We start from the raw sequence: 20,576 nt of genomic DNA, 5'->3' as shown, positions 1-20,576 counted from the left end.
ACTGGAGCAAATAAACTTGAATGAGAAGACCATTACCGGTGATCGAAGCAGTATCTTCCGCTCCTTTTAACTTCTTATCTTGTTTTAGAGTCTCATTGTGTCATTCTGAGTCTTATCAACGGGTATATTTAGAGAAATCTGATTTATTTTAGTTTATATTTTGGAACATCCACATTTGACAGAGGAAACATCTAACATTTTGATTACTGCAAAACACAAATTGTCCTGCAGCTTTTACAGATTCACGGTCTTTTATTGCATTTATCACATTACAGATTACAGTATATGACTGGACAACTGTTTGAGATAAATATTGTTGCATGAGAAAGCTGGCTAGGCATTCCTTATGAAAAGAAAATCAGGAATGTGCTCCTCTACTGGAACGTTCTCCCCACCCATCTCCTCCCAGGATTATTCATACAAACTGTCATAAGAACTCTCCAAAAAACTGTTGGAAATACACAAGACGTCGCCAACAATGAGCTATGGAAAAAAACATCTGTGCTCCATGTCAAACACGAATAAAACTGTTTAAAATCCATTGAAAATGTACCGGTACTCTGACATCATCTAATTTGCAAGAATGATGACATTTCTGAGAAAATAATTTCATTCCAATTTCTATCATGGAACAGCAGTGTCACCTGTAAAATGCCTTCATATTTCTACAGACATTTTCTGTTTCTAATTTATAATGCTCTAAAAAAATGGAAATTTGTGTAGTATATGCAGTAGTAAATTAGTCAATGTCAAAAAGAACAGATCATTTCACTGACTTAACTCTAGGGAGTTACAATCACCTCACACCCTGAATCTACCTGCTTATTATATATTCATAATTGCATACACTCATTTTTAGGTTGCCCTACAGTAATTTTATTACATTCTTAAAATTTTACTAATTGTGAAGCAAATGAATGAATCGTTTCTACATTTATCTTGAGCCAGAGTTAGATGTTTATAGCCCACGGTTTGAAAGATCCTGGTTTATTAATGGGAATCTGCAGAGAAAACAGGAATATAAATCAACATCCTCTTGTTTTGTTACCTAAATTTCAACCTAAATGTTGAGTTGAAATTACTGAATCAAAAAATAACTTGTATAACCACTTTTTACCATCTGAGTGAACGGCGAGACGCAGGCCAGGCAGACCCTCTCTGGAATCGCAGGGCTGTCCAGGGAAAACGGGCCGACCAACCCGGACTCAGAGCGGGCAGCCGCCACGGCGTCTTTGATGGCGAAGAACACAGAGCTGCCCAGAAAGACGGTGGGTTCTCCAATGCCCTGAAGAACAGGAGAACCAAGGGGTGGGGGGTTAAATTGAATCCTGCAGCTGCCAACTCTTTACAACACATGTTGATGTTCTTGGATCAGAACTTCTGACCACGGTCTCACCTTGGATGAGTAGATGGCGTGAGGGTTGTGGGAGTCAGGCAGCAGATAGACATTGAAGCGAAGCGGCACGTCGCAGACGGCAGGGATCTTATACTGAGACGGCCCCCGAGTGTAGAGAAGACCAGAGGGGGAAAACTTGAGCTCCTCAAGAGTGTAGAGACCCAAACCCTGCATGAACCCTCCTTCGATCTGACAGACGAGTAAACAGCGGAGAAATCTGAAATATTCCCCCATAGACCCGCAAGATAAATGAGTTTTTCTTCATTTCCTGCCTGGACAACAAACCTGGCCGATGTCCACAGACGGATTCACGCTTCTCCCGATGTCCATCACGATGTCAGCCCCCAGTGTCTAAAGTAAAGCGACTGAACATCAACTTAGCAGGTAAAAACTGTCAGCAAGTGTTCCGAGTTCAGTCCTGGTCTGACCCTGTAGTCTCCGGAGAGGCAGTCCAGCTCCACCTCACAGCAGCAGACTCCGTATGTGAAGTACGCGAAAGGCTTGCCCTCCATCTTCTCCCAGTCAATGTAAAGATCCTGACCCCTGCGGACAAACGCCATCAACGCCACGACTGGGACAAACATCCGGTGGGAGGAGCCTGTTTTCTGTCGTACCTGAAGAACCCTGTGGCTGATAAACTGACTTTCTCCAAGTACGCGTCACTGATCTAAGAACACAGAAGAAGGGTCACATTAAAGAACGACTGGCAGAACCGGAACTTCAGGGTCTGTCATACGGACTCTAAAATCCATACCCAACTCTCCCATGATCCTTTGGGGTTCTTCTGCCTGATTGGCTCCAGTCGTTGGTACAAAGTCTGGCAGGCATCCTGAGCAGAAGAACAAACCTTTAATTACACTGAATTGATAACTCATGACATCAATATAAGAAGGAGCAACAGGAGCAGAAGGACTTTGCCTTGACCGCCATGCCGTTGGCATCGGTCCCGAAGGATGCACCGGAAGAGCAGGTGTTGGGAACAGTGGTGGTGCTCGTTTCGCTGATGTAGATCTTTGACAGCGGGATATGAAGCTCCCGACTCGCCACCTGTCAGGAAACAAAAAGTCCATTTTCTCTTGGTCGTCTGCTTCTCTGAGCTCTACATCATTCAGACGAGCTGTCTGAAGGTCTCAAACCAACCAGGTTTCAGTACCTGTTGCACTTTGGTGTGAAGTCCCTGACCCATCTCCGCCCCTCCGTGAGTGACCAGAACAGAACCGTCTTTGTAAATATGGACCAGCGCCGCCGCCTGTTGCGTGAAAGCAGGTTTTAAAGTTGTTGTATTCACTGGTGCCACGACGTCATCAACAGACCTGGTTCAGGCTGCTCTCGCTGAAACCGATCCCGAATTTGATGGGGATGATGGACATGCCCCGCTTCTTCCACCGGTTCTGCCGGTTAAACTGGTCCACGGCCGAGCGGCGGTTGTCGTAGTCGGATTTGCTCTTGCAGTCGTCCCAGCAGCGCCGCACGTTCTCCGCGTTGAACTTGAATTTGCAGAGCGTGACGGACTCACCTTTGTACATGTTGACCTCCCGAATCTGAAGCAGTAATCAAGGTTAGCGAGCTGGAGTGTCATCAGACCCGGAGGTTGACAGGACGCCGTCTGACCTTGTCTGCAGGACATCCCAGAACCATGGCAACGTCATTCAACATGTTCTCCACCACCAGTAGTCCTTGGGGCACACCAAAGCCCCTGAAGGCGGTGTTGGAGGGCAGGTTGGTTCTGCAGGCGGCAGAACGGCCCCGCAGGTTGGGGATGTTGTAGATATTGTCGAGAAGAAGCAGCATCTTTTCTGCAACCTGGAAGGGGGAAAGACTTCTGCCACGCACCATCGGAAGACCCGCAGACAGTGAGGAACGGCGCTTTTACAAACCCATAAGGTGTTCCCAGCGTTGGCGTAGAACTGGAAATCTGCACCCAAGATCGTTCCGTCATTCATGAAACCCACCTAAAACAGCGGCACCAAAACCAGACTTGAGCCCAACCAGGGGGAGCCCTTTAATCACCTTCATTGGAAACTCAAACCAAAATAAAACATGGTGCGGCACCTTGTATTTTCCCTGAACAGGATGGCGAGCTCCTGTGATCAGCATGTCCTCGCCTCGCTCCAGGACACAGCGCACCGCACGTCCGGTTCTGAGAAAAAGCACACAGGGTTTTTTCTGTCTTCTTTCTCCAGGCTTGAAGAGTGATCGGAGGCTGAAACACACTTGCAGGCTGCCACGGATGTGATGCAGGCCAGGATTGAGGTTTTGGTGACCTTCCCACCAAAAGCGCCTCCGATCCTTTTGACGTGACAGGAGACTCTGTTGGACGGGATGTTCAGCGTCTCCGCGACTGCACTCTGGTATCGGGAAAGCCACAGATAAACGTATTTCATAATTCTTTCTGAAAACTTCTCAGTGAAACTGACATTTAAAAGCTGCGCACCTGAACTAACGCTGGCCACTGAGAGGAAGCGTAAACCTTATACTCCATTTCCTCACCAGCAGGAATGACCAGTATGCTCTGGGTCTCCATGTAGAAATGTTCCTGGCCTCCTGTTTGGATTCCTCCTGAAAAAGTTGATGAAGACACGAATCCAAATCAGGTATTTGCCCAACGCTTGTTGAAGCAATGTTAGCTAGCTAGAGGGACTGCCTCAGTGGGTCCAGTTTTTTCAAAAACATGAAGCACAACCCTGAACCCGACCATTCGTAGACAGGTTTTACCTTCATACAGGTGATCAGCGGCGTTAAAAGCTTCATCCACGTTACCCCTCTCGAGCCTCCTCTGAGGCTCAAAGAAGGACGACCTGGCTACAGCTTCCTGTCACAAAACAAACCGCACTTTTCACCAATTTCAAAAGCTGCAATGCTGAGTAGTTTTTAAGTTTAAATAGTAATCTAAATGAATTATGGTGTTTCACAAGGTTCTGTGTTTGGCCCACTGAGCCTAAACTCAGTATTCAAACTAATGACAAAAAAAAAATATTTTTTTTTCATTTCAGTGCTGAAGGAACTACATTCCGTTTTTCAATTAAAACCATCCCATTTCTCTCAGGTATGGTATAATAATCCTTCTGTTTAAATTCTGGGCACCGCCTGATCTTGTTTCTTCTTCACTGACCTCTATTGTAAAAATGGGATCTGGCAGGTCTTCATAGCTGATCTTCACAGCCGCCGCTCCTCGTTTGGCGTGCTCCCTCGTATCAGCGACCACAGCGCACAACATTTGGCCAATGCAAGACACCTGTAACCAACGCGAAGCTACTTTAGGCATTGAAGCGATTTCTCTCCTTGTTAAAAGTTGGACAAAGAACTCATCTTCATGTCAGAGGTGTAGCCGTTTCTATATGTGACCATTGAGGGTTTGGGCCTTTAAGGTCGCCACCAGGTGAACACAGACATTGATGTGAGTCTAACAGACTCTGACTCTACCTGACGATCGGCCAGCAGCTCTTCCTCGTATCCAAACAGCATGCGGACCTTCTGCCCGGGGATGTCGGCTGCAGTGATGACGTCGGCCACCCCTGGGAGCCGCAGGGCCTCGCTCACGTCCATTCCCCTGTTAGAACAGCTGGAGTAAACTCCGGGTCTCAGAGGTGGAATGGAAACTGGAAATCCTCTCACGTGATTTTAGCATGTGCTCTGGAGCTGGTGACCAGAACCATGAAGAGCTCCCCGTCTGTCATGGGGAGGTCGTCGCAGTACACGGCCTCGCCTGTGGCCTGGCTGATGGCAGAGCGATGCATGAGGGGACGTCCCACCGGGTCCTGCAAGTTCTGGTCTTCTGACACAGGCTGAGGAGGAGAAATTAAAACACAACCAGGTATGAAACCTTTTTGCAAAATTCATTGAACCGGAGGTTCAGACCTGGAACTCCTGCAGGCCGGAGTCGATCTCTTTGGGCAGAGGCTCGATCTTCTCAGGAATTTTGTCTGTAATGTTCTGGGGGGGGAAAAAAAGGAAGAACTTGGTGAGATACTGTTGAGAAGATCTCACAGCTGACAAAGAGCCCACATGTCCCACCATTTCTCTGAACTTCTGCAGGACCTCCAGGTTGAATCTGAAGAGGAAGCTGAGAGTCAAGGAGCGACGGAACTCAACCTTTCCTCCAGGAGCTGACGGAGGGAGGTCCAACTCCTCCAGGAGGACGTTGTAGGCCTTATTGAGGGTCTCATCATTCCAAGGCCTAAGGATATTTTTGTTAGCTCAAAGTTAAACCAAGCTTCTTTCTAATGATCTAAAACTACCAACCTCATCGTAATTACAGAGCAGGTCTTGGCGGCGCTAACAATGGTCGCTCCCATTCCTCCGTAGTAGATACTGATGTCACGAACCACATTTGATCCCTCTGCGAAAAGCACTCTCATCCCAGTGGTCACGGTGGCAAAAGAGCCCTCCTTCCTCGGAGCGTGTCGGAAAGCTCGAACAAACTCCCCCTGAGAGGAAAACAAGAGTGACACATCGACGCAGCATATGGATGTCAGTCATCTCAACCGGTGTTAAGATCTCATCACCATTGTTAGTGGCAGAGCTAAAGACCATTTTTACCTTTTTGGAGAAGGGAATAAAGACAGAGACAACAACCTCCTCAGGCTTCAGGACAGTTTTCCCAAAACTCACAAAGAAATCCTGGTTCAGGGGAACCATGCGGCGTCCTCCTGGTGGGGTCACACACATCCATTCGATCATCAGGAGGAAAGAAAACCCAACTTCTCAGAGAATCTTCCAGAAGACGGTTAAACGTACTCTTTGATATAACGCTAACTCTGCTGCTTCCAGCAGCCAAAAGTGGGTTCAGGTCTGAGTTTGGATATGCACTCACAATGTTTCCTCCAAGAGACTTGACGGGGCAAAAAACAAACAAAAAAAACACGTAACAATCATGTGCTGCACTTTCCAAATTTTATCTAAAATGTGCCCAAAATAAAGATATAGAGCTCCCTATAAAAACAATCAGTCACGTATGCTAGCACTGCTCACAGCAACGTTTCGGATCTGCTGGTTTCCCAGGTTCCCCAACTGCTGGATCAAAGCTCTGAAGAGTTCCGTCTTCTCATCTGGAAACTGCAGAACCAGACTGGCCAAGAGAGACTGCAGCTCAGACAGACTACATCCTGCTCCGACCCAAACACCTGCAGACCAACCAGTGTGTTCACCAGTAAAACTGAGGTTCTCATGATCCTGATCAAGTGACTACCCACCGTCATGGGTCTGATTGACCTCAAACAGTTCCAGAACTCTGGTTGGAGATACAATCAGAGGGTGAAAAACGCCTTTGAACTTCATATCGGGACCTTTAACACAAAGCCGAGACAGGAAACAGACTTTCACGGGTCTGAAGATGCTGCATTGGTGCTTGTTCAGTCGGCCTCACCTATGTTGGTGTTTCCCATGATCAGTGGGGCTTTTGGGTTCATGGACTTAAGCTGGACCAGATCCTCCAGGGTGGCAGTAGACACCCAGGTCACCCTCTCCCCAAAGAAGGTCAGAGTCTTTGGGTTCGATGTTTCTGCCATCAACTGTGGATGAAGAGGCGCCGTTGGAGCACCGTCAACACACGAGACGCTTCACCACTCAAACCCACTCACAATTAGTTCTGGTGGGAAGATGAGCTCCTGCGTCGGGTCCAAAGGCAAAAAGTCATTCTCGTCAAACAAGCGGGGCGGTTCCTGAAACAGGAAGTGAGGTCACATAAAACACTGCACCGGCACGAGATGACGAATAACGAAGAAACAACTGGAAGAATATGAAAAAGAACCCACCAGCTCTAGAACCTTCTCTTCTCCATTCAGGCAACAATTTCCATTCCCGTCGGCTCCACAGCACTTAGCTTCCTGTTTCATCGTCACAGATTATTAATGTTACCAGCTCTGACAAACCATTCATCCAAACAGAATTATCAACCGTCCCAGATCAGCACTCTTCCTCTGCCTGACGTCACCTGCACACGTGAAAGGTGGGTGTACCTGACAGAACGTCCTGCAGCCATCGATGATGGGTCGATATCCAGTACAACGGCACAAATTACCTGCAAGGATGTGAACCTTGCTGGATTACTTGGATTTCTGCATAAACCACATCTAAGTCACAACAGACACACACAGTCTGCTTAAACGAATACAGAAGACAAATAAGTGTGTTTGTGTTTTTATTGAACACAAGATGTAAACATTGAAGTGCTCCCCTATAAGAACCCACACCAGACTGGGGTTTGCTGTTCTCAAGAAGCACTGCCTGATGTGAACAACGCCTCGCACAAAAGAGCTCTCAGAAGACCTCCTATCAACAACTGCTGACTCGCATGAAGCTGGAAAGAGTTTCAAAAGTATCTCTAAAATACCGTCGTCCTGTAAAGATGACTAAAGAGCACAGCTCAGAATGCCCAACGAGGGTAGGAACAATCCCAGCTAAAGACTGACAGAAATCCCTGGTACACGCTAACATCTCTGGTGACAAATTAACAATAAGCAAAACATGAAATAACAGTGGAGTTCATGGTAGGATGAGCAACTTTGGCCTCTAGATAAATATACCGTTCATGCTTTGGCCCTTCCATGATGGTGGAGGGTTAGAAAACTGCCCTCAATAACTTTGAATTTTCATCTTAGAGCATATACACATAAACAAGCTTCTAAGTGGTTTTGACTTTTCGTGTCAGCATGTGACAGGACACAAAACTGAGCCCGACATCCAGCAGAATTTGGTTGAAGGAACATTATTGGTTAGATCGCTGCCATCCCTGATTTACAGAGCTTTTCCTTGGATGTATGTGGAAGGGCAAAGAAACGTGCTCCTGTTTTAGCCCTTTAGCCCTTCTAGATGGGACCACGGTGTGTCTGGATGTCACTTCCTACCAGTTCCTGAAAATATTGTTCCTGTATTCACATAACCTTTGGTTCTGAAATGAGAACCTGGGGGACTTGAGAAAATCAGAAGACCGACCAGCCAACGCCTGCGTGATGTCCTCCATGCTGGGTTTGGGCTTGTTCCTCAGCAGAGTGTAAATGGACATCACCATCCCGGGCGTGCAGAAGCCACACTGGGAGCCGTGAGACTTGGCTATTCGCTCCTACACACACAAACATTGACCGTACTTGAGCGTGAGCTCGTCTCCACGGCAACACTCTTCCTCCTCAGTCGTCTCACCTGCACTGGGTGGAGCCTGGTCTTGGTGCTGCCGATGCCCTCCACCGTGGTCACAGCGGCTCCGTGAAGCTGGCAGATTGGCAGGAGGCAGGCGTTGGCGGAAAGGTGTCTAATGCTGAGTGAAGGTCGGTGCTGCTGTATCAGGACTGCTGGCACAGCCGAAACAGGAAGTGTCGTTGATCTCATCGACGATGAGGAGTTCTGACTACGGCCGAGCCGATCGGAGGCCACCAGCTGTTGCAAGGATACGTGATGGTTTTGGTCGCAGGTTGATAGCGTGACAGCATGACCGTGCACGCGCCGCAGCCTCCGCCTCCGCAGCCATACTTGGATCCCGTTAGCCTCACTGAAGTCAGAGTGAAGGAAAGCCTGTAGGTGGCGCTAACACAGGAACGAGCGACTCAAACAAAGGGTTTGCTGCCGATTTGAAGGATACGTTTCTGTCTGAGGAAGGAGAGCAGCATGGTTTCAGGGTCAGCATGGTTCTCTGTAACCTGGGGGAGAGGAAATTTCAGTAATCTTAAACTCCAATCTCTTTTGTCAACAAGTTATTTGGTTCCATACTGTCTCTTTAAAGTGGCTACCACTAGTTGCACAGTTTTATTTACAGTGTAAACAGTGTGTCTTTACTTATAGCTCCCCAGCTCAGCCAACATGTGTTTGGAGTTCACCCTGGTGAACGAGAGGGTCGCCTCCCTGCACCTTTGGGTCGGAGACAGGTGCCTTGCTGTTGTTTGTGTCTACAAGCTGAGCAGCAGTACAAAGGACGCTCCTTCTTAGAGTCCCTGGGTGGGGTACTTGAGAGTGCTCATGGGCAATATCTTGGAGGTAAAGGTTAGGTCTGGGAGGAGTTTGGTAAGGCCATGGAGAGGACTATCGGTCGGCCTTGAAAAAATGCTGACCCCTCTGGAGGAGGAGGCAACGCTCTCTTGGCAATGTTGACCTAAACATTGTCAGACAGTGGAAGGGATACTTCGAGGAAACAGCAGAAGCTCAGAGAGGAGCCGCTGCTCGTTCCATGGAGAGGAGTCAGCCGAGGTGGCTCCAGAATATGTTCCAGATGCTCCCTGGACCAGGCATGTCCGACTCACCGTACCTGGGAGCGCCTCAAAATCCCCCCAGAAGAGCTGGAGGAATCTGGGTACCTCTACAGTCTGCTGTCTCTAAGTGGATGAAGACAGGGTTGCAGTTTGTCTTTTGACTTCACAAGCAAACTCTGCGATGGGACTGAGCTCCCAATACTGAAGTCCAGCCTCCAGTCCGGCCCAGTTCCTCAGCGCTCCCTTCACCTAAACTGACCCTGAGACAATAGTGGCATTTATCCAATGAAAAGTGCTTCCATGCATCCCCAATGAAGTGAACGGACGCCTCGACTATGGACGGGACTGTGTGAAATGTGAACAAAGTTAATCGAGTCAGTGGACTTGTGACAAGCAGCGGGTCGTGAAGGATCTCGTCTTTGAGATGAAAGTGTTCCCACGCACGTCTAATTAATGACATTTAAACATATTTAGCTGTTTGACAATTTAGAGGAAACTAAGCTTCCCTTGCACTCTCGTCGTAAATAGGGAACTCAACTGTCAACAATTTTTACTCTTTGTCACATTTGCAGGTGAAAACTTCTCGGAAAGAAAATGGCAAAAATACAACCAAAATTACGCTTCCATAATAATTACGACAATCCGATAATTTCTCAGTGTGTCGCCTATTTTACCTTTTTTCCGTTGACAAAAAAGCACAAAGTATCTCCTTGCTTCTGAGTCGACATCTGTGCGCCTGAAGTCGGAATCTTTTGCCCTCTAAAGTCAAGATAAAGAAGTTTATATGCCCATATGACTTCCGGTAACTGCAGTCTGCAGTTACAAAAATAAAAGCGTCTTATGCAAATCAATGACATTAGAAGGAGATGATGATGCACAAGCCACGTTTTTAACCTATTTTCGGTTATTTAAGTACATTTGACCGCAATTTAACAGCATTTCGGGATATGGGAACGTGTTCAAAATTGTACTCATTTTACGTATTTCAAAAAATATATTCTACATGCAACAAGAACCGATTTCTGTTTAAAGTGATGTTTCATGGAAAAATGATTATTTTTAATTAGCTATTAGGACTCTTCGAAAACGACTTTTAATCGACATGAAATATATGACTGCTTTTTAGCAGCCTCTGAAATAAACATTTATTTTCTCTTCCGTTGATTAGTTGTGGTTCTTTGGGCTCCTGAGATTACTGGTGCCGTCTGTTAATAGTGTTTAATAATTAACCTGAACTGTGACCCACCGCTTATGAAACGGACTGTGTTGACGTTTGTCCTCGTAGCACTGGACAAAAATATCAACATCATCTTCAAAACTGAGATTCTAATAAACACGTACACAAATGAAAAGGCACATATTTACACTTAAAACTTTTTAGAGTCCTATCTTTAATTTTAAAAGAAAACCCTCCAACAGGTGGCACTACTATCCGTCCATGACTGGTGGGACTATCGCTTCTCCACTCAGACATCTGTCCAGCTTGTCTAAAAGTGAATTGGACAGACAAACACTGGCTTCAGATCTGCAGATCCTGCCAGGCTACGTTGTAAACAGCACCGGACGCTGGGTAAAAACAAGAGGGCAGCAGTAAGAGACGTCCTCACAGGCTCCGTCACGCTGTTGAGTCTCTCCAACCTTTGGAAACAGTGACCAATTGTTGGACATTCCAGTAGTTTTCCTCGTTTAAAATGCTCGTGTAAACTGAAAGACCACACCAGCACACATGTCCATGCACATGCTTGTTTATTGAAATTAAGTTGGATGTTTACAGAGGTCTTCTCTCAAACAGCTGCTGTCTTCAGCGTCCTTGTGTGGACAAAACAAAGGAACCACCTGGAAACTGCACTGGAATTTAAAAAAAAAAAAAGACATCTTCGTTTCTTCTGAGTGCACGTGGTGTGAGGAGCGAACACGGGGAGTCTTTTCAGATGGGAGCTGTCTGTGGGGACAAACACAGCTTAAACCAGCTGTAAGAGCTCCAGTTGACCAACGTCCCGGCAGGTCTCAGGTCCAAATGTCCCTTATCGGCTAAATGAGTAAAACCAGTGACGGTTCGGAGTCGTGCACAAGTCGCTGGGACTCAGGAATTTAAAAATCTCAACAGTGAATCTTTCCTGTGACCACACAGTCAAACTGTTGCCATGGCAACGTCTGTCTGGGGAGGCATAGTGCACTGATACAACACTCTCTTCTTGAGGAAAAGCTTTGGGGACTAACGTGGCTCTTTATTCTCCTGTTTTAATATTTGCTGGCAGCAAACTGTGGTCACAGAAAAGCTGGAAATACTCTAAAAACTAACGATATTTAGGTTTACGTGGACGGTTTAGTTCAGTTGGTGTCAAAATCCAACGTTTGTGGTTTAAAACTGATGGAAACAAGCGTGAACGTCGCCACAGGCAGCAGAACACATCACCTCAGCAGAAGCACTTTGCATGAGCACAAACACGTTTAAAACTTTACCGGCTCCTTCGTCAGCACGTCAGTGACGGCAACCAACAACTCAGACGTCTTTCAAATGCACAAACACAGAAATCAAAGACACAGCGAGGACAAACATGTCCACAGAGAGAAATAAATACAAGTTTGGCATAAACAGGAGTACAAAACCGTCAATAGATGAGTGGTTCTGAGAAAGAAGAGAGGCGTGTTTGTGGAGCCACGAACCGCATCCGCGTTACTCCAGCTCGTCCACGTCCTCCGTGGCGACGGTGCTCGTTTGTTCCGATGTCACACCTGGAAAAACACACCAGTGTCAACCAACACAGTCAGAGACAAAAATGTCCCACCAGAATACAAATGTCCGACGTGGCTCAGCAAGGCTCCATCAAGCGGCCAGCCAAAAAATTCACCCTTTTATTTTATAATAATATCAAAAGAACAGTAAATACAGTCACCAACAATCTCATTTCCCCCCTCCCTTTTTTTAAACTAATGCTCAGCTCATCTATGCAGAACCTGTTCTCCCTCTAACCATCCACTCATCTTTTATTGTACCATTTAAATTTTCCTTGGGAGTGAAAAGGTCCCTTTAAATATATACGTCATTTTAAATATCCTTCACGAGGTTGGTATGAACACAAAAACGTACTGGACGTATCGTCATCGTTGGGTGTCTTCTTCTCCTCCACGTAGCCGTGACTCAGCAGCTTGGTCATGCTGACTGGTACAGCCTTCTTGTCAAAGCACCTGAAGACAAATGATGACATCCTTGTCAGCTTTGATCCAGCAGTCACATCAAAGAGCTCATGCGGACAGGAAGTAGTTCACCCACACTCTCTTGTATTTGTTGGTCACAGTCAGACCTTCCATCTCATCAGAGATGCCATCAGGAGAAGCCTGTGGGAGGGAGAACATCTCGTTTTTGTTGTCCATCAACAGCCCCCGTCAGAGTACAAATGATCCGATCAGTAATATCATGAGGTAAAACTAAACATGCGATGTAAATCATGATGAAAATGAAAAGAATGGCTGGAAAAAAAGAGGTTAAATTAAAATGGTTTTGTTGGGTCATTCTTTAATTGGTTTATTATGAACCAGATACACAGATCGTTGGGGGGGGGGTCGTCCTCAGACTTGCGAACAAGCCTCACCAATTCAGTTCAGACTTGGATTATATTTCCTTAAAAAATCCTTTTAAGATTTGCTTTTTGAGCAGAAATTCCTTTAAAGATTTACAGCTTTGAATATACTTCAGTTTTAACAATACCGATGCTTTAATGGCACAAAAAAAATAAATAAATAAGGGATGAAGTAAACGGAGGTAACAATAAAGGACAGGTGATGGCAAAAAGGTGGAATTAAAGGGATGAACAGAAACACTGAGCTCTTGGGTCCAGTCACCTTCTGTTTATCAGGGGAAAATTTATCTCTGTCTTTTTCCCAGGACGCACTATCATCAGTGCCAAACGGCGCAGTCAGAGGCTTCATGTGAGCCTTTACATGGTTGTCAGGCGATGTTGCTTTGCTTCCGCTGAAATCACAAAACCACCGAGATGAAAGGACTGATCATCAGGACCTGGATGTTCAGCGGCCCGACGCTCACGGAGTCCATCGTTATTTCTATGTTTTTAACCATTGAATGACTTTCCAGCCCAGAGCATTAGAAACATTTCAGAAACGCACATGTAGCCAAACGCCATCCCCTCCTTTGAGCTGGCTTACCTCCTTGAGTCATCGTCACCAAAAAAGGTCGAATTCGGAGCGTATTGCTTGGTGGGCTTCTCATCGACATCGTCGTGACTTAACAACCCTGAACGAAGGAAACGGTGTTCCGGAACATTAACAACACAATTATCAACACAAAGCATGAAACTGCTGAACTACAACAATCCCTTCATTCCAATAACGTTTGACAGATTAAACTTTGTGCTTGTCTGAGTGCTACAAAATGCCATCCATCACGTTACCTTTGTGCCCACCACTCTTGGCAAGCTTGACATAGTCGGAGTCTGTTTCAAAAATACCAACTCGCCGACCGGTGGTTCTTTCCACCGGAGACTTGTCATCAGCGCTCTGTGACAGACCAGGGATCTGAGATGTTGGACCAGTAACACCAGCTGGCACAACCCCGGGCTTTATGCCTGCAATGACAATGACGAGATGTCACGGCATGATTCCCCACAAATGATGCTTGTCAAGGCTGCTTTGGTCGGTACATATAAACGCTGTCTTGCTCATGTCTTAAGGAAGTTTTTTTTTTTTAATCACACAATTTAGTTTCTTTTTAGGTTTAAAACCGTGACCTACCACCAGGTTTTGTCCGTCGATGGTTGGGTACAGCAGTGCTCATTGTTGCTGACGGCACAAACACAATCTGACAACCAGAGGGAAAAAAAACACCCGATTAGCTTTTATAACCCAGTACACGATATTCTGAAAGATGTCATCGCATAGCAACCGTGCTAAAAGAAACATTTAAGAAATATATCTATGGCCGCACGAGCGAGACGTGGGTGTATTAGCCAAAAACGGCTAGCGGTTATAAAACAAGCAGATTTATTTCAAATCCAGGATAATCATTTCAGATTATTTATGGAACGTAATGTAACACCGACGTTTATGGATATATATCTGTTTAATCCACAAGAAACTCCGGTGGTCGATTATAATTTTAGCGGATCGATGATGCTAACAAAGCGGAGATAGTCTAGCTCGGCTGCTACACTAACTACTTGCCGCAGAGGCGTTCTCGTGTCGACCTAATTTTACTCAACGCCGCTGGTTAAATGATTAAAATCAAATGCACACAGAACCGGACAGAGATCTTACGTTTCCCCTTCGTATGTTGAAATAAACAAGTTACTTCTCGCAATTAAATTCCGCTAGCTTCTGCCTGTTCAACTGGACTGGAATGGGTCGAACCTACTTCCGGTGGCACCTGTCACCCACTTCCGGAATTCTTAAAACGAATAAAATTACAAATGTCGCTGTCTGCGAAACTGTCAGGCTGAAGAATTATAAGGGCTTATTTTAAAATGCTTTTTACACTGAGATTTTCAAAGCAACTTTCTGTCTTTAAACAAATGATGGAATAAATAATCCTAATAAAAGCTCTCCTCGGAAATCATGACACTTTATTGTGGTCTGCATGCATTTCACCAACATCACTTTCAGTATGTAATTAGAATAAACAGTTACAGCAACGACGCCTGAAGCAGTAAAACATCATAAAAACAGTATTATCTGAATTTCAATCTCGTTGCCACAATGAAGCAGCCACCTGCAACTTAAGTGGTGTCATTCAGATTAGCACTTTGTTAGCACAGAATTTCTGGAAGGAGGATGTTTGAGGACTGAATCTGCCCCACCCAGATTTTCAAACTCAAGTCTTAAAGTTAATAAATCACATTAAAGTTTATGAGGAGAAAAAAAAATAAAAATATATATATATATATAGGGCTTGTGTACTGTGTATAGTTTTAACACATCAGCATCATTCTGTGCACATTCTCATTGAACTCAGAGAGCGCAGACGTCAGGCAAGTAGGTAATTTCTCCACATACTGAGCAGAAGTAATACAAGATTACATAGCATAATAGGTTGGTTTACGTTTAAAGCTTCTTTGGAATCAAAGTCCCTCTGGAATCTGGAACATCACCAAAATTTAATGAGCTCCTCCTTGGTCCATTGTCATCAGAACATAGGGCAGCAAGAGCAATACGTTAATGTTTAAGAAACCGTTAAACGATACAATGTTAGCGGTGTTTGGTGTTTGATCGGTGGCAGTTCTCAGACTTCTTTGCCACAGTCGGGACAGAGGATATCGTCCTTGGATGTCAGGAAACCTCGGCCAACCAGGGACACGCTGCAACGTTTGCAGTTGAAGCAGTCGTTGTGCCACTGACGGTGCTCAAATGAGATGTACTTGCTGCCCCCGAGACCTGAGAACAGAGCCAGGAGGACAAGAATGAGGATGAGGGGGCGTCACTGCTAAACTGCCCTCTCACAAATATGTGAGGTGGCGCGCATTAACATCACTAAGTTCACATTGAGAAGCTTAATACAAGTTGCTTAAACATTAGCATGGAAAGACGGTCATGTGGGAAATACAAGTCACGAGTTCACAGAGACCGAACCTTCAAGGGTCTGCTTTAAAACATCGCTTTATCTGGATCTGCACCAGAACTTGATTACATTTTGCCCAGGACATGTGCCAGCCATTTTGTTGAGAGTCAAACCAACAACAGTAAAGATTTCTTTGTGCTTTGAAACTCCTCTGAAGAGTTTTATGGTCAGGTGGATATTACCGCTGATCGGACAGGTGCAGGAAGCGCATTTCTTGGCGAACAGGTTACAGAAGCAGTTGAGACAGTAGACGAAGTCGTTTCTAGACGTGAACCTCTGGCCAACCAACTGCCCCTTGCAGCCGATGCAGGTGAAGCATTCCTTGTGCCAGGGCTGGTCCCGGTAATTCACACCGCCTGTGGTGATGGGCTAAAACAGGTTTCATGTAAGACTTTAGGAACAGAACTAGAAACAAAGCCCTGATTTCCCCACATATTGTGACTTACACCTATAGTATAGCGTGTATATACATATAGGCAGCAGTATTACAAGGTTACATAACATTACTTTATGATGAAAGCCCCTTTGTTTTGATGTGTGACAAAAAAGTTCCTCCAGAGTCCAGAACCGCCCGAAATCTGAGGCAGAAGTAATAATTAGCATTTGTAGCTAAGTCTAGCTTATTTACAGCCACTTGTTAATCAATGAACATTGTCCGTAGCAAATAAATAAAAAACAGATGACCGGTCAGCCTCAGTCTTGCTGCATGTTAAAATTTGCCTCTGGGGAGAGAACACGGTGCCAGATGTACAGAAGGAAAAATAAAAACAAGTTCAATCCAGGCCTAATCCACTTTGTCATCTTACCATCTTGCAGTAGAAGCACTTCTGAGCAAACTGCTTCTCATAGCAGGGCAGACAGTAGTTGTTGGTGTCCTTTAGCACAAAGTTCCTGGTGCCGATGGGCTGCTGACAGCGGTTGCAGGTGAAGCAGTTCTCGTGCCAACTGTTGCCCTTGTGCTCCATCTTCTTGGAGCCTGGTTGCGCCAGAGGGAGAAACGCGTCATTGGGACTGTTATAACCAAATCAGGAACTGCAGTTTCCATATGTACTGTACTTATTAAATCCTCCTCCTGCTCTTCTCAGTATTCTGCAGTTACTGGTATCATCCACATTCAATTACAGCTAATGACAGTGTGCTGATTTCTGTTAACAAACAGCAAATGGAGGTTGATAAAAGGAGGGTAGAATCAGCAGGTTTGCAGTCACAGTAAACCCAAATCACCTGATTTCATGTTCCAAGACGGACCATGACGTGACCTTATTACCAGTTAAATTCCCAAGAGGGATGGAACTTTTCAGAGATGAAGAGTCCCATTAGCAACACTTTCAAAGTTTCATCTAAAAAAATTCAAGGGGCTTCTGCGGTGTTTGCTCACAGCTCTACCTGGCATGATGGTCTTCATGCAAGCGTGGCACTTGGCGGAGTACTCGTTGCTGTAGCACTCGACGCACATCAACATGTCGTCCTTGGTGGCAAACGGCCGGTCCACCAGAGAACGGCTGCATTTGAGGCACAAGAAGCATTCGCTGTGCCAGTGGCGGTCGTTGTAGGACAGATCCTGCAGAGCCACAGATACTTGGTTCAGTGAGCATCTCAGGAAGCCCAAAATGTACTTCCTGTCTGTGTTCAAGGCAGAACTGTAGTTGGATCAGTTTCATAACCATGGATAAAAGTGCTGGGCAGAAGCACCGGACTGCAATCCAGCAGGCTCAGTGATTCAGCTCAGTTTGTAGAAAACTAACTTTGTTCTTTCAAATCTTGCATCTCAAGAATGTTAAAGGCACCAGTACAGAGAAATTCCTGTCACCGTGGTTTACCTTGCTGGTGCAGCTGATGAGCAGCTGGCAGACCTCACATGTGGTGGAGAAAAGGGCCTCATAACAACCAATACAGTACATGTTCTCTTCCTTCAGGATGTACTTTTGCCCATACAGGGACGCTTTGCACTCCGCGCAGTCGAGGCACTCAGACATTTTGGATCTCTTCTGTTAAGACATGGAGAACAAGGTTTCTCTGGGATTCCAGGGCTGTGCTGTATCTTAATATATTAATGCGATCAAATATTATTGCAATCAAATGAAAAGCAAATTAGGAACATGTGGAATGTCACTTGCAGCCTCCACTAATGGGCATCATGTGACATAAATCCTAAACAGATAACGAGCTCAGCAACATTAACGGTCCAGCAAAACAGAGGAGAATCAAAAATTCTAGATGACACAAAGGCCAGTCGGGACGACGCTGGAGGAGGACGAGCATCAACATGTCCAATGAGATGCCTTCACAAAAGACGGTCCGAGGCACAGAAGAAGACAAAGATGAACCAGAGATCGCGGAATCAAGTTGGATCAGAATGTTGGAAAATTTAAATGTGGAGAGAGACATTATGGCTTCGATTTTGGAAATTAAAATACATTTTGCATGAGCTGAACTCCAAGAAATAAGTTATTATGTTGTCAGTCTACACAAAGGTGAAATCTACATTAGTAAATATTAATTCAAAAGATTTGATGATTTGAAAGAAAAGGAGAACATTTATGAAAAGATTTTGGGAATCCACCGATTGGAAATAAGTCAAAATTTGGCTGATGAGAAGAAAAGAAATACCCAAACTACCTGACAATGATTGAGTGAAAACCAAGAAGCAGAAGTCTTACCTCCCAGGGTAGCGACAGGAATCAGAGGCTTCCACCCAGCGCTCATCCTCCTCCTCCCTTTAAAATCCCAGCAAAGTGCACGGGGGTGGGGGCAGGGCCAGACTGGGCGGGGCCAGTTAAGTTTAGAGCCCTATAAAGTTCAAATAAACAAAAACTCAAGTTCTGAAACAGCTGTCTCGTACTAATACCAACAACTTAATAATCAATTCTATCAGTGAGGAAAGTCATGAGACAGCTGTAGTCATAAATGGGCTTTGCCATATCCAAGATCAGAAAGGTCAGAAAATTAAGGAAAATTAATTGATGGATGTCTAGTATCAGCATAAAAGAACAATTTCATGTCAGAATAAATCAACAACCCTGCACCATGATCACCATTTGCTTAACACGTTGCAAGAAGGCCAAGCGCCCTGACATCTTTGTAAACCTAATTCCACAGAGAGAACGAACATGGTTTCAGTTGTTGCATATTTACCCTGATTGATAATTGATCATCAAAAGAATGCATCTGTGTTCAAATTAAATAAAAGATGTGATTTCATGAGTTTCATGAAAGGTTTCGTCTTTTAAACCATGTCAATAGTCTAGAAGTTAACAAATCTAACACGGCTTGTTGGGTGGACGGATGTCATCATTTCTGCCATCTGAAAGCATAAAACCTCACTAAACACCTAAATATTCTTTTGTAAAAATCAGAAAATACTGAAGATTCGACCTTCTCAAACTGGCCTCTTGCCAGGACTGGAGGGAGTTTTGGTGGTGACCCTGTTGTATGTACAGCCATGCTGTTTCCTCCAAACAACCACCGCCTTATTCTCTGCATGCTGCCATGTGAACAGAGAACATGAGAGAACATAAAGACATTGAATTCCTTGGGGGTATTTTTAGTTTTAAAACTTTTACGATTACTGGGAATTTCACCATAGGGAAAAACAGCTATGATCCAATTACAATTAACCAGAAGTTCATTTATATTAAAGTCAGATGCTTTACCAGTGAAGACTCTTCTCTTTTTTCAGTTTGTTATTAGTGTCCTCAGACGAGGCATGACTTTTTATACGGTGCTTTAGACGCATGCACATGCTATCGCTATACACTGTCTTGGTCAAGCACTCTCAACATTCAGCACTTCAAAACAGATTGTTTTAATGCATCTTAATGTAATAATCTGGAGTGTAACAGGGTTGGTCATCACGTGGAGGTAGGGCAGCAATAACTTATTAAGCACTTTGGAGAGGAATGCTAAAGCACATATTTTTTTAAGATGCAGAATCTAACAATAACTTTTAAAAGGCATTAATGTGACTAATTTTGTTTATTACATCAACAAATTTGTGATCAACAGTTCTGATGTTGAAGTTCGCCTGGTGCAATTACTGTGTAGGAATTGGCTGCAGCTCATAATATCCATCACTCCCGATATTCTGGGGGGAAAAAAGCGGTATATTTTGAGTTTGTGCGTGTCCTCTCATATTACTCATATTAAAAGTAGTCGCACTCAAATTATTACAACTCTTGAAATTTATTTCGAAGTCACTCGTGTGCCTTTATTCTGAAGGTCCCAGCCGGAAGTGCTGTCAAGAGACGTGAAACACGGAAATGGGAGTGCGGTAAAGATGCCAACAGGGACGCCGTGGCTACTTTAAAGAACATGGAGGACGAAGAGCGACTCCAGCTCGGACCGAACGCGGACTGGATGTCCCGTCTGCCCGTGGCGCTGCACGATGTTCCGCTGTGGGACTTAGCCATCCCCGGTAAAGCGAAGGCCGGCGGAA

The 20,576-nt window shown here is 45.1% G+C and overlaps 4 protein-coding genes across 4 annotated transcripts in view; 1 reads left to right on the top strand and 3 right to left on the bottom strand.

The window, feature by feature from the left end:
* Positions 1–232: 232 nt before the first annotated feature.
* On the bottom strand, positions 233–10,342 carry aox6 (aldehyde oxidase 6). Its single transcript, XM_057026886.1, has 35 exons — positions 10,248–10,342; positions 8,970–9,027; positions 8,783–8,879; positions 8,534–8,642; positions 8,330–8,456; positions 7,354–7,415; positions 7,150–7,221; positions 6,976–7,056; positions 6,762–6,906; positions 6,589–6,681; positions 6,368–6,519; positions 6,134–6,227; positions 5,936–6,045; positions 5,639–5,823; positions 5,411–5,573; positions 5,255–5,329; positions 5,012–5,181; positions 4,820–4,946; positions 4,509–4,631; positions 4,112–4,208; positions 3,831–3,955; positions 3,611–3,744; positions 3,449–3,536; positions 3,241–3,348; positions 3,008–3,199; positions 2,710–2,937; positions 2,550–2,645; positions 2,315–2,443; positions 2,151–2,225; positions 2,011–2,063; positions 1,825–1,939; positions 1,682–1,747; positions 1,397–1,585; positions 1,118–1,285; positions 233–1,001 (listed from the first exon to the last, which is right to left on the bottom strand). The coding sequence occupies exons 1-35, from the start codon at positions 10,299–10,301 to the stop codon at positions 951–953; spliced, it is 4,011 nt and encodes a 1,336-aa protein (XP_056882866.1). The 5' UTR covers positions 10,302–10,342; the 3' UTR covers positions 233–950.
* A 960-nt stretch (positions 10,343–11,302) lies between these two features.
* Positions 11,303–14,389, bottom strand: c3h7orf57 (chromosome 3 C7orf57 homolog). The gene is made up of 7 exons (XM_057027802.1): positions 14,323–14,389; positions 13,983–14,156; positions 13,738–13,825; positions 13,417–13,546; positions 12,848–12,912; positions 12,665–12,762; positions 11,303–12,309 (listed from the first exon to the last, which is right to left on the bottom strand). The coding sequence occupies exons 1-7, from the start codon at positions 14,363–14,365 to the stop codon at positions 12,251–12,253; spliced, it is 657 nt and encodes a 218-aa protein (XP_056883782.1). The 5' UTR covers positions 14,366–14,389; the 3' UTR covers positions 11,303–12,250.
* Positions 14,390–15,587: 1,198 nt separating this feature from the next.
* Positions 15,588–20,403, bottom strand: LOC130523443 (four and a half LIM domains protein 2-like). The gene is made up of 7 exons (XM_057028788.1): positions 19,517–20,403; positions 18,802–18,931; positions 17,962–18,129; positions 17,528–17,702; positions 16,948–17,117; positions 16,324–16,510; positions 15,588–15,957 (listed from the first exon to the last, which is right to left on the bottom strand). The coding sequence occupies exons 3-7, from the start codon at positions 18,115–18,117 to the stop codon at positions 15,806–15,808; spliced, it is 840 nt and encodes a 279-aa protein (XP_056884768.1). The 5' UTR covers positions 18,118–18,129; positions 18,802–18,931; positions 19,517–20,403; the 3' UTR covers positions 15,588–15,805.
* LOC130523442 (PI-PLC X domain-containing protein 1-like) overlaps positions 20,375–20,576 on the top strand; it is a 4,462-nt gene continuing 4,260 nt past the window's right edge. Inside the window, exon 1 of the mRNA XM_057028786.1 lies at positions 20,375–20,555. Coding sequence (XP_056884766.1) covers positions 20,453–20,555 — 103 coding nt within the window. The 5' untranslated portion in view covers positions 20,375–20,452. The remainder of the gene's footprint in view (positions 20,556–20,576) is intronic.

Source organism: Takifugu flavidus, chromosome 3 (genome assembly GCF_003711565.1).
Source record: "Takifugu flavidus isolate HTHZ2018 chromosome 3, ASM371156v2, whole genome shotgun sequence".
Taxonomy (NCBI): Eukaryota; Metazoa; Chordata; class Actinopteri; order Tetraodontiformes; family Tetraodontidae; genus Takifugu; species Takifugu flavidus.
The sequence above is the reverse complement of the archived record's forward strand: the minus strand, read 5'-3'. Positions and strand labels throughout refer to the sequence as shown.

What these genes read in the sequence shown, in the direction of transcription:
- LOC130523443 (XM_057028788.1), bottom strand. Translation starts at nt 18,117, where the DNA reads ATGTCTGAGTGCCTCGACTGCGCGGAGTGCAAAGCGTCCCTGTATGGG. An exon ending in CATGAAGACCATCATGCCAG is followed by an intron (nt 17,118 to 17,527) that starts GTAGAGCTGTGA and finishes TGGCGCAACCAG; the next exon opens with GCTCCAAGAAGATGGAGCAC. An exon ending in AGTGCTTCTACTGCAAGATG is followed by an intron (nt 16,511 to 16,947) that starts GTAAGATGACAA and finishes AACCTGTTTTAG; the next exon opens with CCCATCACCACAGGCGGTGT.
- aox6 (XM_057026886.1), bottom strand. Translation starts at nt 10,301, where the DNA reads ATGTCGACTCAGAAGCAAGGAGATACTTTGTGCTTTTTTGTCAACGGA. An exon ending in AGTTAGCGTTATATCAAAGA is followed by an intron (nt 6,046 to 6,133) that starts GTACGTTTAACC and finishes TGACCCCACCAG; the next exon opens with GAGGACGCCGCATGGTTCCC. An exon ending in AGCTGCTGGCCGATCGTCAG is followed by an intron (nt 4,632 to 4,819) that starts GTAGAGTCAGAG and finishes CGTTGGTTACAG; the next exon opens with GTGTCTTGCATTGGCCAAAT.
- c3h7orf57 (XM_057027802.1), bottom strand. Translation starts at nt 14,365, where the DNA reads ATGAGCACTGCTGTACCCAACCATCGACGGACAAAACCTGGTG. An exon ending in CAAGAGTGGTGGGCACAAAG is followed by an intron (nt 13,826 to 13,982) that starts GTAACGTGATGG and finishes TCCTTCGTTCAG; the next exon opens with GGTTGTTAAGTCACGACGAT. An exon ending in TTTCCCCTGATAAACAGAAG is followed by an intron (nt 12,913 to 13,416) that starts GTGACTGGACCC and finishes TCCCTCCCACAG; the next exon opens with GCTTCTCCTGATGGCATCTC.